Source organism: Macaca thibetana, chromosome 9 (genome assembly GCF_024542745.1).
Source record: "Macaca thibetana thibetana isolate TM-01 chromosome 9, ASM2454274v1, whole genome shotgun sequence".
Lineage (NCBI taxonomy): Eukaryota > Metazoa > Chordata > Mammalia > Primates > Cercopithecidae > Macaca > Macaca thibetana.
In genome coordinates, this window is record NC_065586.1 from 62,921,605 (window position 1) to 62,938,737 (window position 17,133).

The window sequence follows — 17,133 nt, forward strand, 5'->3', positions numbered from 1 at the left end:
CTGAGTAATAAGAAAAAGAAAAAGAAAAAGAAAAATGATATAATCTGCCCTTTATTGCAAGGGAAAACTGAAGCCTGTTTAGGTCACTCTATGGCTCTTCCCCCTCAGGCCCTCTCAGCCACCCTGTGCTGAGTTCCCCTCCAAATCTGTCTACACTGCACCTCTCTACAGCTGGCACCTGATCCAGACCTCCATCCCCCTTTGCCTCCACATCAGTACCCCTCTGACCAGCGTCTCCACCTCCTCCCAGCCCTCCCTCTCCCTGGTGGCCAGAGAGATCTTACAAAAGTATAGATGTGAACCCATGTTTGTATAATTCCCAGGCTTTGATCTCTTCATGGCTCCCTTGCACTCGGCACAGAAACTGGGGCCCACAAGGCCCCCTGCACCACCCGGTCTCAGCCTATTTCTCCAGCCTCACCCATAACCCCTCCCACCACCCACCCCCACCACTCTGCAAGGTCCCCGCAGAGCCCTGTCCCATGGTCGACAGCCACCTGCTCATCTGCTTCTGCTTTCATGCCTGCTCCCCACTAAGTGAGGGGGCTTTCTGCCAGCACCTGGAGTGGCACCTGGCACCTGCCCGATGCCCCAGCAACAGCTGCCCAGTGAATGAATGAACACCTAACTCGCCCTCTTCTCTCTCTGGCTGCCACTTAAGAACAGGGAAAGGCCTTTCCCCAACTCGTGTGTTTCTCAGAGAGTCCTGGCCTGGGGCTGGGCACCCCAGCAGGCATGAAGTTGCAGCCAAGTGGGAGGAGAAAAAAGAATAGTCTGGAAGGAACCAGTGGCAGATCTGGCTAAGGCTGTGCCCAGGGGAGCAGGAGGGAGCTGCCCAGTCCACACCTCCAATCCCAGACTCTAGGCAGGTCCCCAGGAAGGTGCAGGGAACTGTGTCCCCTGGGGGCCACCTCAGATAGGACTGCAGCTTTTCACAGGGGACCCAACTCCTGGCCTCTGCTGCAGCTGTTCCTCCTCTGAATTCCACATCTCGACAGCTGTCACGACCGCAAAGCCAGAAACTCGAGGTCATCCTAGGTGCCGTCCTCACCCCACATCCAGGAGCCCACAAGACCTACCAATGAGGACTGGGCTCCTCCTGCTCACCCTGCAGCCCCTCCTCACTCAGCTCCTGCCTCTCCCTCCACTCCCCAAACCACACAACTGCCTGCTGGGACCCCCAGACTGAGAGTCTGATCACAACCTCCTCTGCCTCCCTGCTGGCCTCACAGTCAAGGTCAAACACATAGTGCAACCCTCCAGGGCCTTCACAATCCGGGCCCCCACCCCTCAGTCCTGCCTGCTTCCCTTCTGACAAATCACAGCCTTACATCGTTCCTGTCCTTTCCAGAATCCCTCCTTTGCACACCTGATCTTTCTACACACTCCTCTCCTCACCAAGCATACTCACTAATCTTCCCCAAAGGCACTCAAATGCTGCCTCCTCTATGAAGCCCTCTCAGGCTCCCTCAGCTGCACTCTTGGCCCTTAAAACCAGTGTCTGCTCTGGGCCTCTTCATGCTCTATTGAATATTCCCTTCTCCCCAACAGACTGTTGGCTCAGCAAATGCTGAACTAATTGCAAAGGAAGCTGGTCTAGATTATCTGGGGGTGGGTGAGGATGGGGTATACAGGGGTGTCTTCAGGTCACATGATATAACTTTGGAACACAGGCTCTGAGGTTCACAGCCTGGCTTATACCCCAGCCCCACCTCTCTGATGTGGCCCTAGGGTAATAAACTTGTCTCCCCAGGCCTCATTTTCTCATCTACAAACTGGGAGCAGTAAAAGCACCTACCTCCTGGGGGCTGGGAAAGGAGACAGGGGGAGTACATACAGCTCCCAGCACAGGGCCTGGTGTAAGGAAGCAGAGGCCTGACCATCACATTCGAAGGACCAATGCGAAGACTAAATTCTGCTGGAAAATAAACCCTCATATATATGGTCAAGTGGCTTTCAACAAGGGTGCCAAGACTTTTCAATGGGGAAAGACAGACTCTTAAACTAATGGTGCTGGAAAAACCAGATATCCACATGCAAAGGAATAAACTTAGACAACCCTTACCTCACACCATATACAAAAACTAACTCAAAATGAATCCTCTCCAAAAAAAAAAATCCTAAAACTTAGGATTTTAACCTAAGAGTTAAAACTATAAAAGTCTTAGGATAAAACACAGGGGAGAAGCTTCGTGACATTGGAGTTGGCAGTGATTTCTTGGATACAGCACCAAGGACATAGGCAACAAAAGAAAAAACAGACAAACTGGACTTCATCAAAATTAAGAACTTTTGTGCATCAGATGACACTATGAATGAGTAAAAAGTCAGCCCACATAATAGAAAACATATTTACACATCACCTCTCTTATAAGAGATTAGTTTCCAGAATATACAAAGAACCAAAACTCAACAACAATCCAATTCAAAAATGGGCAAAGGACTTGAACAGACATTTCTCCAAAGAAGATATATGAGTGGCCAATAAACACATAAGAAGATATTGAACATCACTAATCATCAGAGAAATGCAAATCAAAGCCACAAGATACCACTTCATACCCAGCAGGATGGCTATTATCAAAAAAAAAAAAAAAAATTGGCTGGGCATGGTGGCTCACACCTGTAATCCCAGCACTTTGGGAGGCTGAGGCAGGTGGATCATCTGAGGTCAGGAGTTCGAGACCAGCCTGGCCAACATGGTGAAGCCCCATCTCAAGAAGAAACAAAGGAAGAAAGAAAGGAAGAGAAAGAAAAGAAAAAACAGAAATCGAGTGTTGGCGAGGATGTGGAAATATTGGCACCTTTGTGCGTCGCTGGAGGGAATGTAAAATGGTGCATATCCTGCGGCAAACAGCATGGTGGTTCCTCCAAAAAGTAAAGAGAATTACCATAGGACCCAGTAATTCCATTCCTGGGTATATGCCCAAAAGAACGGAAAGCAGGGACTCAGCTACGTGTACAATGCACTTCATAGCAGTATCATTCATGACAGCCAAAAGGTGGAAGCAAATAGTGTCCTTTGATGGAGGAATGGAGAAACAAAATGTGGTCTATCCATACAACGGGATATTATTCAGCCTCTAAAAGGAAAGAAATTCTGACACATGCTACAATGTGGGTAAACCTTGAGAACATCACGCTCAGTGAAATGAACTAGTCATAAAACACAAATACTGTACGATTCCACCCATAGAAGATTCCTAGAGTAGTTACATCCATTGAGACAGAAAGTAGAACAGGGGCTGCTGGGAGGGAGGATGGGGAATTATTACTGAATAGGAGGGCAGAGTTCTGTTTTGCAAGATGAAAGAGTTAGATGGGTTGTGGCAATGGTTGCACAACAACGTGAATGTACTTAAGGCCACTGAACTGTACATTTAAAAATGGTTGAAATGGTACATTTTATGTTATGCATATTTTACCACAAAAAGAAAAGGAAAAAGGAAAGAATCAGAGAATCAGCCAGAAGAAGGAAGGGAGAAGGCACAGCATATGCAAAGGCCCAGAGGCTGCAAGAGCTTGGGAAGTGTGAGGTGCTGCACAGCAGTCAGGGCCTCAGGACTGTGGCGAGGGCAGGGGAGGGGCAAGTAGCGAAGGTAGCCAGTGACACAAGAGCCAACTGTGTTGCCAGCTGCAGGTCAGCCATGGGTCAACTCTGAGAGACGTTGCCATGACTCTTGGAATGCCTGAGAAGATGGCCTGTGGCATGTGGCAGGTGCACAATACATGGATGACTAAATCTGTAATGTTTGTGGCTGGCCATCCAGTGCCCTAATCTGAAATAGGGGAACAGGCAGAGCAGAGCAGGCTGGTGACCCACACAAGGTCATCAACCACAGCTGGGCTGAAGGTGCTGAGAGGTTGTTATCAACATTACCCAGACAAGACGGTGGCCAGTGACCTCCCCAAGGCACACAGCAGCCCAGCAGCAAGGCCAGGCAGGGAGGGGTCCAGCCCACATCTCCATGGCCAGCCATCTGCCAGGGCCCCAGAGCCAAGCTGTCCCATGCCTTGCTGGGCTCATCTATAAAATGGGAACAGGGAAGCACTGATATGATGAGGTGGCAGAGGTGACAGCATTGGGACGTGCTTTGAGGACCCCTAGACCTGTGAGCAGGAGTCCTCCTCCTCCTCCTCCCATTCCAAGGTGCTCCAGGGACCCCGCAGGGCATGCTCACCTGAAATTCACCCTTAGTGAACTTGGCATCAGGCACACTCACGAGCTCCTCCTCACCCACGTCGGGGAAGCCCTGAGGGAGGACAGCAGCTGAGACAGAAGCCCCCTCCTAACGCCAGGAGCCCCTTGCTGGGGAGGACTGGGGGGCTGCCCAAGACTGAGAGAAGGGGCTCTGGGACCACACCAGGCTATCTGTGCCCCTCACACCCTCCTGCAGGACCTGTGTGCCTGGGACCTGAGTGTCCACTCCCTTCTGGGCATATCTCTAATCTCCCTGGAGAGGCCACACATACCTGGATGTGCCAGAAGGCCAGGACAGCCACCACCATCGCAGTCGTGGTACGGCCCTGGCCGCTGAGGCAGCTGAACACGAAGCCAGTGCCTGGGTCCTTGGAGAGGGAGGCCCATAGGGTCTCCAGCAGCTGGTCAAAGTCCTGGGTGGGGAGAGCAAGGTCTGGGTCAGCGGGTGCCTCCTGGATGCGCAGACCCCAACGGGGCCCCCCGTCCACATGGCAGCCCCATCCACATGGCAGCCCCATCCACATGGCAGTCCCAGCCACTGTCCTCAGGCCAGAAACTCTCAGGCCCCCAAGCTTGCACACACAAACAAAACTCACCGGAGTGCATGAGACTATGTGCGTGTCAACAGCTGCACCTGTGCAGCTGTAACCACCCTCACACCAAGCACCCGAACAGGACGTGTGAGCCAACACAGTACGCACCTGGGGCTCAAGGTGCCCGCCCTCCACCACGCAGGACATGCACCTGTATGCCACCCCTGTGTACTGCGCCCCTGGGCTGCACATGGACCGCTGGCCCTGCCACCCACCTGAGCTGGACCCAACCCTGGTCCCACGATGAGGATGGGGGCCTGACCTCAGAGAAGCCTGGCAGCACACGGCCACTAGGGGGCAGCAGACCGCAGGCAGTGAGAGCCGCAGAGAGATGCGCCAGGAGGGGCTCAGGCAGGAAACGGACCCCATTGCCAGAAACACACAGCACACAGCGACCCACCTACAACACACACACCACAACACACGCCAGACACACAACGCCACACAGGGATCCATGTCCCGTAAACACACTATAGAGACACCCACAGTCACAGACCTACAGATGCCACACACAAGCATTCCTAACGATCCCTCCACAAACCCTACCACACACACCACACCACTCCCCTAAAGATGGTTTTCCACACACAGCCCCCAACACAGACAAGGGAAACATCACAAACTCCATAAAAACACATGCACACATACGCCACACTCCACACGCCACCCACACACTCCATACACAGTCCCCAACTGAGACACACACACCACGGACACCATGGACATGCTCACCCTCAACACACACACACACACCCCTTATAACAAATACACACACACACCTGTAACAGAATATACACACATCCTGATAACACACACACCTATAACACATACACCCATAACACAATACACACACATACACCCTACAACACATAACACATGTACACACACCTTATAACACATACACACACGTAACAGAATACACACCCCGCTAACACACACACACCTATCACACACACACACGTAACACAATACACACACACCCTACAACACATAATAAACACATGTACACACACCTTATAACACATATGCACACATGTAACAGAATACACACCCCGCTAACACACACCTATCACACACACACGTGTAACACAATACACACACACACCCCCTACAACACATAATAAACACAGGTACACACACACACAAAGCTTGGAAGGGATGTGAATAAACCACTTGGGCCAAATCGGAAAAACCCCAGGAGACCATCCCTGGGCCCCATAGAGAAGCCCGGGGCCATTTCATTCTCCCAGAGCCCAGGCCAGAGGGGAGGCAGGGAGGCCTCCCGTCCTTCCCCAGAGGCCTCAGCCTGAGCATCACCCTCACCTCCTCTCGGGGAGCACAGAAGTCCGGCATGGGGATGCGGTGGTAGGTGAGGCCGGGGCAGGTCCTGCGGTGCTGGCTGAAGACCTCCTGCGTGGTGAGCCAGGTCTGGAACCTGTGGGTCGGGGGACCCTCCTTGCCCGGGGAAGGCTCACTTAGATGGGCCTTCAGCTGGGCCTCCAGGGTCTGGAGAAGGGCAGGAGGGAGCACACAGGCCACTGGGGCAGGCTCTAGGCTGGCCCTGGCTTCCAGTCCCATCCCTGACCTTCCAAGCCTCAGGGGTCACAACCACCCCCAAAGCCAGGCAGGTTACCAGAGCACTTTAGTGGGAATCCTGAGTTGGCTACTCCCTGACACTGCTCCTCCCGGGGCCTCAGATTCTCCATCTGTATACAGGAGCGTGGGACCTTCTGAAGACCCTCCCAGGCCACTCCCCAGAAGCCTCGGAGGAAGGGGTGCCTAGAGGGCAGGGGGCCTCACCTCCAGCTGGTCAGGAGTCACAGGGGGCCCAGGCCGCTGCAGGCTGTGGGTGTGCCCGTCACACTCCAACACGGCCTCCTCCCTCAGGCTCACCCAGACGACCTTCCGCAGCCTCCTCTTGGCGTCTGTCAGGTAGGCCAGGATGCTCCCCAGGGCCTGGGCACGGGAGGGCCGGCAGTGAGCCCTCAGCCCTCCCTCCTCAACCCCACTGGGGGACCCAGGCCCCTAGGAGAGGTCACCTTGGCGCTGGGCTGGGCTGTGCCGTAGATGGGCATGCGGGGCACCCGCCGGAAGTTGGCCACATCCATCTCTCTGACAGTGCTGAGTGCGTCCGGGGAGACCAGATCGTCCTCCCGCTGTGGGGAGAGCACTGAGCCTGGGACCCACAGCAGCCGACTGCAGCCGCAGGAAGGGTCAGGACCTGGCCCAAGGCAGGCAGCGGGTGGGGTGGAACCCGAGCTTCACAGTTTACAAAGCACTTGGAGCTTCCCCCCAGCCCTGGCAAGAAGAGCAATGGTGCTCACTCTCCAGACCAGGAAGCTGAAGCTCAAAGACAAGAAGCTGGAGGCAAAGATCCTAGAACCCTGCCCAGAGCTCTTGGGTTTGAGACTGAGGAGAAGGTACCAGAACAGCGGCCAAAGCTGCAAATACTTGCTGGGGCCTGAGCATGACCCCATTCTGCTCACAAGAGGATCCCAACACCCACAGCCTCTCTTGTTCACCCGCGAGTGCAATGCTTACCCCAACCCCACAGGAATCCAGTGTTCAGGGGCCAGGGCCAGTACACAGCCATGCCCACTTCCCCGACTGCCAGTCACACTCACCAGGGAGCCCTCGGCAATGAGGTCCCTCGGAGCCACAGGGCCTGCTGAGCTCAGCGTCACGGGCAGGCGGTACAGCTCAGGGTGGGCACACAGCCAGCGGCTGAAACTGAGGGCAAAGGCCAGCGGGTACTGCAGCCCGAGGCAGAGAGACAAGGCATTCAGGGGCACAGGGCCATCCTGAAATCTCCCTGCCCACACCATGGCAGGGGAAGCCCCAGGAGATAGCCAACATGGCCCGGGGCAGGGACAAGGGAGTGGCTGAGAGAAGACCTGCACATCTGGTGTCCTGGCTAAGGACAGAAACGAGGGCCCAGGGGAGAGAGGTGGGGTCTCCCTGTGCCCAGCTGCTCAGGGACTACTCCTGAATCTGGGTCTCTCCTGGTTTCCCTTCCCTCCCCGGTTCCTTGTTGGGGAATCTCCCTCCACAGCAAGTCAGTCACTGCAGTGGGGAGGCTGGAAGAGGCCCAGGAGGAGGGGACATGGGTCTGCTCCTCCCGGGCCCCACCTGCTCATGAAGATAGTAGTTAAACAGGATCAGGTAGAAGTACCGCTCCAGGCTCCGCAGCGCCCTCTGCCAGATGCTGTGTCGGCTGCCGCTTCCCTGAGAGGGAGGACAGGGTGTTAAGGAAGGGCCTGTCCCCATCTTGTCCCTGTCCCCATCCCTGCAAGGGCAGGAGTTAAGCCTTGGAACTCTCCAGAAGACAGTCTTCCCCTCCCTTCATGACACAGTTCTGCCAGGCTGGAAGTTCTTCTAAGTGTCTCACCCTATCCTAGTTGCTGTGGTTATCTGCGGTCCGGGGAGATATGTGGGTGACCACACCAGGCACTGTGGTTCTGGGTGCAGGGTTGGTCTCCCCAAGCGGGCTCCCAGCCCCGAGACAAGCAAGGGCTCCCTCACTTAGCTCCAGCGACCCCCAACAGGTCAGGGTTGTGCACCCTCTGTGTTGAGGAAGACAAGTGTGTGAACACCCTTCCCCGAGCCAGAGGCCCTCCCTTAAGAACTGGAACCTGGAGGGGCTCACGCCTGTAGTCCCAGCACTTTGGGAGGCTGAGGCAGCCAGATCGCTTCAGCCCAGGAGTTCAAAACAAGCTGGGCAACATGGCAAAACCCCATCTCTATAAAAAATACAAAAATCAGCCAGGCATGGTGGCACATGCCTGTAGTCCCAGGCACTCATGAGGCTGAGGTGGGAGAATCGTTTGAACCTGGGAGGTTGAGTCACCAGTGAGCTATGATCTCACCGTTGCACTCCAGCCCAGATGACAAAGCGAGACCCTGTCTCAAAAAAACAAATGAAAAAAAAAAAAAAAGAAGAACTGGGGTCTCTCCACAAGAAATACAAAGACCCTCACAGCAGTGCTCCGGGGAGCCATCCTAATTACTCCTAATTTACAGAGGGAACCGGAGATTCAGAGAAATGAGGTGACTTCCTGAAAGTCACACAGCTGACAGCAAACAGAGCTAGATTCCCCGTCTCCTGACTCCGGCCCAGCTTCCTCCGCATGGTGGGTTGTCTGAGAGAACCCCAAGGGCCCTCGGATCTCCAGGTTCTCCTGCTGGGTCAAAAAATACCCTTTGGAAGGCAAGTGAGATTCAGAGAGGCCCTAAGAAGGGCCACGCCCTTTGGTGAAATTTAATCCCATCTTTGGGAATCTCCACCAGGGGTTGGCAAACTTTTTCCACAAAGGGCCAGACGGTAAATACTCTAGACTTTCAGGCTTCAGGGTCCCTGATGCAGCTACTGAACTCTGCCATCCTAGCATAAGTGCAGTCGTGGGCCAGTACAGAAGAGAACAGCAAGACTGTGTTCCAGTAACACATTTACAAAGACAGGCGGCAGGCTGGATTTGGTCTAAGAGCCATAGTTTGCTGATGCCTAATCTAGACTAAGGGGAGAAAGAATCCTAAATACACAACAGCCTTCATTTTCAATGAAGCTGCTCAACAAAGAAGTATTTACACTGATGGGGAACTGGAGCAACTCAATTGTCCAAGAAGAGGGGGACTGTTTAGTAAATCACAGCAGGGGTGACATTCCAGGGACTCTGGCAGGCTCTAAGTACTGTATGGGATTTTTTTTTGGTTTGGGTTTTTTTGTTTTGTTTTGTTTTGTTTTTTGAGACAGGGTCTTGCTCTGTTGCTCAGCCTAGAGTGCAGCGGCGCGATCATAGCCCACTGCACCTCGATCTCCTGGGCTCACGGGATCCTCCTGCCTCAGCCTCCGTGATAGCTGGTACTACTGGGCAAACACCAGCTCCCTGATAGTTGGTACTATGGGTGCCACCACACCCAGCTAATTTCTGTATTTTTTGTGGAGACAGTATTTCACCATGTTGGCCAGTCTGGTCTCGAACTCCTGACTTCAAGTGATCCATCTGCCTCAGCCTCCCAAAGTGCTGGGATTACAGGTGTGAGCCACTGTCCTTGGCCTTTAAAAAATATTTTTAAAAAGAAAAAGATCCAGTGTTTTGGGAGGCCAAGGCGGGAGGATTGCTTGAGGCCAGGAGTTGAAGACCAGCCTGGGCAACATAGCAAGACCCCATCTCTAAAAAAGTAAGGTGTGGTGACATGCACCTGTAGTACCAGGTACTCAGAAGGTTGAGGTAGAGGAATCCCTTGAGCCTAGGAGTTTGAGGTTGCAGTGAGCTATGACTGCACCACTGTGCTCCAGCCTGGGCGACAGAGTGAGACCCTATAGAAGGAGAAAGCAGACCCTATTGAAGGAGGAGGAGAAAAAAAGAAGAAAGGAGAAGAAGGAGGAGGAGAAGAAGGGAGGGAGGAGGGAGAAGAGAAGAAGGAGGAGGGGGAGAAAAAAAGGAGAAGTAAGGGTAAGGAGGAGGAGGAAGAAAAGGCAAGGAAGAGGGAGGGAAGAGGAAGAGGAGAAGAAGGAGGAGGAGGAGGAAGAGGAGGAGAAAGAGGGAGAAGGAGAAAGAGGGAGAAGGAGAAGGAAGGAGGAAGGAAGAGAAGGAAGGAGGAAGGAAGAGGAGGAGGAGGAAGGAGGAAGAGGAGGAGGAAGGAGGAAGAGGAGGAGGAAGGAGGAGGGAGAAGGAAGGGGGGGAGAAGGAAGAAGGAAGAGAAGGGGGAGAAGGGGGAGGAGGAGGAGGGGGAGGAGGAGGAAGAGAAGGAAGAAGGAGGAGGAGGAAGAGAAGAAGAAACAAGAAAGCAGCAGCAGCAGCCACCTCTGTGGCTTTTAGATTCTTTCCATGCGCTGTATGATACAAACACTATCAAGCCCACCTCCTTTCGCTAGGGCATGGGTACAGGGTCTGCTGAGACATCCTAGAGCCATAAGTCTTTCAGAAGCAGCCAGCTGGACCAAACCCCAGTCTTCCCAAAGAAACACCAGGAGTTTTACTAGTGGGAGGCCATGAGTGGCCTGGGGAGTATCTGAGTCCAGGGGCCCCTGCAGCCCTGGCCAGCAGCCCCTTCCTCCGTCCTGTTTATTCTGCAGCTGAAGGGACCTGGTCAGGGAAAGTAAACTTCCCCTCTTCCTTGTCCTTCCTGCGGGCCCAGCCGCCCTATCTCCCCTTCCTCTGAAAACTGCTCTTCTCATGGGAGATGCAGCAGCCAGAAAAAGTCAGTCTGAAAGAAGCCAGTCAACATGCCTAATGAAATCAGGCCGCGGGGCTCACAGGGAAGCAGGGTGCTCGCACATCCTTCCATGCCTCACCTGGGCTGGGCTCTCCAGTCGGATACCTTCTAACTTCTTCTGGTTTTCCAAGACCACTTCTTTCAGGTCATGCAACTCGGCACAGGCAGTGATGGCTCTGTCCACCTGGTGCCAGGGACCAGGGCAAGGAAGAGGGAGGTGAGGGGGGCGGTGGGGAGCAGGGTCAAGGCAGAATGGCAGGAGAAAAGAGAAAAGAGAGGGAAAGAAAAAGATTGGCAGAGAGGTGGGGGAGGGTATCAGGGAGGAAGAGAGCCCCGACCAGTGAGAGGAGTGACCATCCCCTCCACCACCTCTGCCCCAGCCCCTTGCCATCCCTAGCTCACCTCCTCCACCATCCTCCTTCCCTGGGACACCATGCGGAGAAAGCTCTGGATCAGCTGGAACTGCTCCATGGGCAGGGGCTTGGCCTGTGTGGGGGCAGCCCTGTCGAGGCAGGGGTCAGTACATTAGCAGGGCTCTTCCAAAGGTCTCACACAGCCACCTGCCTGCTGTCTCCGCTCATATGGCCGCTGGGGGACACCAGACTACAAGTTCCTTCTGAATCACGTTGTGGGAAGCAGGGGACAGTTCCCCAACTAGGGAAACTGAGGCCCAGAAAGGTCAGGTGACTTTCTCCAGCTCTCCCAGCAAGTCTTACGGCAAACCAGGAAATGAACTCCAGATGCCAAATGTCCATCTCTGGCTCTGGGCTCCTAGACATGTCCCCACATTGTGGGGCAGCCTGTCCCCTCCTCGGCCCCACAGCCCTTCAGGACGCTGGGCCCTGGGCCACTCACTCTGGCTGGGAGGTGATCCCACTGCGGCGAAGCAGGATGAGGGTGCCCAGCACCATGCCCAGGTTGGTCCTGCCCACGCCCATCTGGCAGCTGAAGACGAGGGCTGGGGGAGGCCCGTGGGCATCACAGAGCTGCAGCAGGCTGGGGGTCTCCTGAGAAAGACCATGAGGATCAGGCCCCAGTGAGGCCAGGAAGTCCTGGGCTGAGGCCTGAGCAGCGGAAAGCATGCCATCAGCCCACCCTGCCCCACCGTCTGCAACAAAGTGGGCTCCAGTAGGTGTCCCGGCCTCATCTGCCAAAGCCACAGCCTCATCAGCTCCGCCTGCTCCCTCCCCAGGCCTTGGAGGAGCTCAAAGAACTGGAAGTGAGAGCAACTCCGAGGGCATCAGGCCAGTATTAACACCTCCTGCAAGATGCCAGTGGAATAAGATAACGTCCTGAAGGGGGCTGGACAGAAACTCTGCCAGGACTCAGGAAATGTCAGTTGAAGAGTCTATAGGGCAAGAGTTGTTAGCTCCGCTAAAGAAATGAGGAACTGAGATCTAGAGCGGTGAGGCGATTAGTCTGGGGCCACACAGCAAGTTGGCAGCCCAGCCACGGCCAGCAGCTAGTCCAGTGGTCAGTGATGGGCTCTGTCATAAGAGACTGCACAAGCACACACCTATACACAGGTACACACACACAGACACACACAGACAGGAACACACAGATACAGACACTTAGACATGTACACACACTCCCCAGAGACACACACCAAGGCGCTGACACACACAGACATATACACGGAGACAGACACCACCATACGTCCACCCTGATGTGCTCACACACACACCACAGAACGAGGGCACCTCTGTGGGGACAACTCTCAAGACTCCTCCCCCGTGCCCGCCCCACTTACCCGGAGAACACTGACAAAGGCGTCCAACTGGGCCTCCAGGGGACTCCCTTGCTCGGGCAGAGGCAGGCGGTGGTACCTGCCAGGTGAGGGAGAGCGGCCTATGGGGCAGGCACCCACTCTGGGAATCCCCCTCACTCCCTATTCCCAGGCACTGTTTGGAAACGGGCCCCACTGTGGGAGACATGGGTGGGGGGCACTCGGCCCAACCTGCAGATGGTGAAACTGAGGCTGCAGCTGGGGAGCAGGACCTGCAGCACCCATGGCCGGCACGTGGGGCCAGGGCTGAGGGCGGCCCCGTGGTACCTGTAGGTGGGCTGCAGGAAGAGGGGTCGCTTGTACACCTCCTCTGTCACATGCACGTCGTCCTCACCACGGATGGCCACAGCGTGGGGCTCCCCCTGCAGGTCCTCGATGTTGTGGTACACATGGTATGTGTTCTCACTCAGCTGGGCAAAGTCGTGGATCTAGAGGGAGGTGTGGGGGTCAGAGGGCCATGCCTGAACTTCAGGTCCCTCCCTGAGTGTCCTGGCTGAGAGCTCTGGAGTAACCAGGCCATGCAGAGGCCACAGGCAGGCTTCTGCTCGCGCCCCCCGCCCCGAGGGAACTGCATGGCCAGAGGTGCTCTCTATGCCCTTCCTGGGAGTTCTGAAGGAATCGGGGTGCCCACACAGTGGCCAGGCAGGAGGGCTCTGCCCAGCGGGTGCAGGAATTCACAAAGCCACCAGTGCCAGGATGGGGGAGGTGTGGTCAGCTGAGAGCTGGAGCTGAGGGGAGCAGAGCACACAGGAGGCCTGGAGGGGATAGGAGAGGGAGAGAGCTGGGTGCCGGCACAGCCTTGGTTCCTGCCATGAAATTTCTGGGGGCACCGGGACCCCACACTCTATTTACACACCTTTGCAGTCTGTCAGCTGTCTCAGAAGCCTCCACAATTATGGAAAACCAGGAGGACAGAGGATCTTGAAACAGGCCCACAGACCCACCAAGGGAATTGACTCAGAGCCTCGGGGCTCTCAAAGAGTTGAACTGCAGCCTTGGTCCTTCTGGTCTAGTGCTCTTTTCACTCGCCCAGAACCCCCACCCCCTTTTTTTTTTCAGATAGTTTCACTCTACAGCCCAGGTTGAAGTGTAGTAGTGTGATCTCAGAGCTCACTGCAACCTCCACCTACCGGGTTCAAGCAATTCTCCTGCCTCAGCCTCCCGAGTAGTTGGGATTACAGGCATGTGCCACCACGCCCAGCTAATTTTTTGTATTTTTAGTAGAGATGGGGTTTCACCATGTTGGTCAGGCTGGTCTTGAACTCCTGACCTCAGGTGATCTGCCCTTCTTGGCCTCCCAAAGTGCTGGAATTACAGGCATGAGCCAATGCACCCGGCCCACCAGAACCCTTTCTAAATAAAGACATTGAGCATCAAGGAGAAAAGCAGGGTGGGAAAGGGGCAGAGGCAGAGAGCTAGAATAGGAAGTCCTTCCTCTGGCTGCCTGTAAGCCAGCCTTGCAGCCAGCCACTCACCCAAGCAGGGCACAACAGTGGGGGAACATGGGCCAGTAAGAGCAGGTGGCCTGGCCCCAGAAAGAGCATCTGCAAAGCTGGGCTGTGGGCTGGGGTCTCCCACACACCGCACTGGTCCTCACCTCTTTGCGGATGGCCAGCTCCAGGCTCTCTACCCGGACCCCAGGTCCAAGGCCCTGGAGGTTCTCATGAAGGTTCTGCTTGTCTCGAGGTGTGTAGGACACGAAGTCCTCATCTGCACGCAGGAACAGCACAGGTTCCTCCCGCAAACAGAAGATGACACACTCCTGCCAGGAGCCCCACGGGGAAGGAAGCCATCACCATGATCCCGCACAGACAACCGCACAGACACCCACACCACTGCCCCACCACAGGGCCTCTGCCCAGGCTGTTCCTTCCTCTTTAAGGGCCCTGCACCCCACGCCATCCCTGCAACCTGAATTCTACCCAAGAAGCAAAGCTCAGTCCAAATGCCACCTCATCATGACCCTCCCGGTCAGCAGTGACCCCTCCCTCCTGTCAGGGCCAAGAGTCCTTCATCTGAATCTCCTGGCATTAATTCCTGCTTTGTATTATCAATGAGTGCATCTTTTCCCCCTTGATGGACCACAAGTTCCTCGTAAGCAAAATCATGTCCTGGTCATTTACATGTACCCATAATTCCTAGCATGATGTCCTGGATAAATCAGGTGCTTGATGAATATCAGCTGAAGAAAAGAATGCCCCATGACCATGCAATCATTCATTCACTGAGCACCATACAGGCAGAGGGAAATGTGTGGGCAGACGGTCCCCTTGAGGAACTTATCATCAAGATAGGAAGATGGGACCTGTGCACAGCCCACACTCCCAACCCATTCTGTCTCACTCAAAGCCTTTCCACCTTAACCCCAGGGTCAATTCAGATGCAGCTGCACCCAAGAAACCTACAATCGCAGCAGAGCCTCAGCCTGTGTCCTAGGGACACGCAAAACCCTGCCTTGACATCCGGCAGGTAAGAACAGTCCTTGAAAGCAGGCACTTGGGAGTTCAGCTGCCCAGGTTTGAGTCTTGGGGTACCACTCATGAGCTGTGTGACCTGGAGCAAGTCACTGAGCCTCTCTGGGCCTGTTTCCTCCTCTGCAAAATGGGAGACAAACTGCCACTCCATCACAGGACTAACGTCAGGACGTAAGTGTTAGCGGTGATCACCATTCAGCAAGCTGTCAAATTATGAGCTGGCTCCTCCTGTCACCCGGTCATGCCCCCTACTTCCCCCGAAACTCCCAAGTAGGGTCTATGAAGGCTTCTGACCTTGTGCCCCGCCATCCACTCAGGACATGCAATCAATATCTACCAGAATTTCCCAACCAGACCAACCGCAGTGACCGTCCTGGCAGGCAGGGCCTGGTCCAGGCCACCACCCTACCTCCCCAGCATGCAGCAGGCCCCTCCAGCGCCTCTAAAGCTGCCCCTCTGAGGTGGGGCCTGGCTTCTGCCTGGGAAGTGACATGCTTACCCTATGTCCGTCCTTCTGGAGTTTCTGGAGGACCCGCCTGAACCCTGAGAGGCTGGGCTGTCCCATGCCGAACACAGCGAGTCCACCCTGCACCTGCCGGAAGTTGGGGGCCCCACAGCTTCCCACGGTGCCCAGCATGTCCATCTTCTCAGTGACATCTCGCACCAGAAAGTAGCGACCCTGGCAGGGGAGAGCCACAGGAAGGTCACTCAGATGGCTCAGGGGTATTTTCTGCAGATGGAGCTCTGTTCTGGGCTCCAGGGGACAGGGAGGGGGGAAATAGGGGCAAGAAGAACATGATCGTGCCCTCAAGTTGCCTGCAGTTCATGGAAAACATAGACACAATATATAACTCTCTGTGATCTGGGGAAGGGTGTCATAAAGTGCAGGAAAAGGAAAGACAACTCCTCCAGAGGGGACATCAGAGAGGGCTTCCTTCATGTGGGAGGTGACGTCTGAGCCAGGCCTGGAGGAAAGAGCAGGGAGACGCTCTCCAGGGGCAAAGCTGGCTCTAGGGTAGGAGGTCCCCTGAAAGGGGCTTTTGTAGGAAGGCTGAGCTGGGAAACCAGGAATCAACCAGAGGACCACAGTGTTAGCTCCATCCTAGGGCCCTGCCAGTTCTGAAGATGGGCAGAGAGATGGGGAAAATGGGGGAGAGCCAGAGGGAGGTGAGGGAGGGAACTCATGAGAGATAGGGGTGGGAGGTGGCGGGTGGGCTGGCATGGTAACGCCTGAGCTCACCTGCACCAGGTAGTGCTCAGGGGTGGCGTCCGAGAGCCGGCCCAGCGTGTAATGAGCCTTGAGCAGCTCGTCATGGATCTGGAACTCCTCCTTGCAGTTGTACCTGTGGGGGGCAGAATGGAAACTAAGTCAAGGAACCTCCATGGTCAAGGCCAGCTCCACCCTCACAGAGCCCACGGCAGGGAAACCTCTGTGGCTACGATTTGTGGCAGAGACTGCCTACTGTCCCTCAACATCCACTCTTCCCTTCTTCCTCAACAAGAGAGCCCCAGGGCTGTGACTGGGGACTGAGCCACCCAGCTGAAGACTACATTTCCCAGCCTCCCTTGCAACTCATTGTGGTCACATGATTGAGTTCTGGCCAATGAGATGTGAGGAAAAGTGTATAAATTCCAAGCCATTCCCAAAAAGAAGAGGTGCCTTCTATTTTGTCTTCTCCCCTTCTTCCTGGCTAAAATCCAGAAGTGATGGCAGAGGTAGAACATCTTAGATCATAAGAGAAAGCCACATGTTGAGGATGTTGGAGCCATGAGGGAGAAGGGGCCTGGATGATCACGGAGCAGCCATCCCAGCCTGGACATCCTCCTGGACTTGCATGTAACAGATGAGCTTCTGTCCTG

The 17,133-nt window shown here is 55.0% G+C and overlaps 3 protein-coding genes across 8 annotated transcripts in view; 2 read left to right on the forward strand and 1 right to left on the reverse strand.

Moving 5' to 3' along the window:
- The window catches only part of SAR1A (secretion associated Ras related GTPase 1A), a 537,387-nt gene that overhangs the window by 142,335 nt on the left and 377,919 nt on the right, over positions 1-17,133 (forward strand). The window lies entirely within an intron of this gene.
- PPA1 (inorganic pyrophosphatase 1) overlaps positions 1-17,133 on the forward strand; it is a 478,362-nt gene that overhangs the window by 133,398 nt on the left and 327,831 nt on the right. The window lies entirely within an intron of this gene.
- PALD1 (phosphatase domain containing paladin 1) overlaps positions 1-17,133 on the reverse strand; it is a 109,515-nt gene that overhangs the window by 23,704 nt on the left and 68,678 nt on the right. For all 6 annotated transcript variants that reach the window (XM_050803602.1, XM_050803600.1, XM_050803601.1 and 3 more), the window contains exons 3-17: positions 16,514-16,616; positions 15,773-15,952; positions 14,397-14,561; positions 13,067-13,227; positions 12,764-12,839; positions 11,866-12,017; positions 11,413-11,512; positions 11,090-11,194; positions 7,924-8,019; positions 7,419-7,547; positions 6,834-6,950; positions 6,595-6,750; positions 6,118-6,300; positions 4,474-4,614; positions 4,182-4,253 (exon numbers count right to left, since the gene is read on the reverse strand). In XM_050803602.1, the coding sequence (XP_050659559.1) occupies positions 4,182-4,253; positions 4,474-4,614; positions 6,118-6,300; positions 6,595-6,750; positions 6,834-6,950; positions 7,419-7,547; positions 7,924-8,019; positions 11,090-11,194; positions 11,413-11,512; positions 11,866-12,017; positions 12,764-12,839; positions 13,067-13,227; positions 14,397-14,561; positions 15,773-15,952; positions 16,514-16,616 (1,936 nt within the window). The remainder of the gene's footprint in view (positions 1-4,181; positions 4,254-4,473; positions 4,615-6,117; positions 6,301-6,594; positions 6,751-6,833; positions 6,951-7,418; positions 7,548-7,923; positions 8,020-11,089; positions 11,195-11,412; positions 11,513-11,865; positions 12,018-12,763; positions 12,840-13,066; positions 13,228-14,396; positions 14,562-15,772; positions 15,953-16,513; positions 16,617-17,133) is intronic.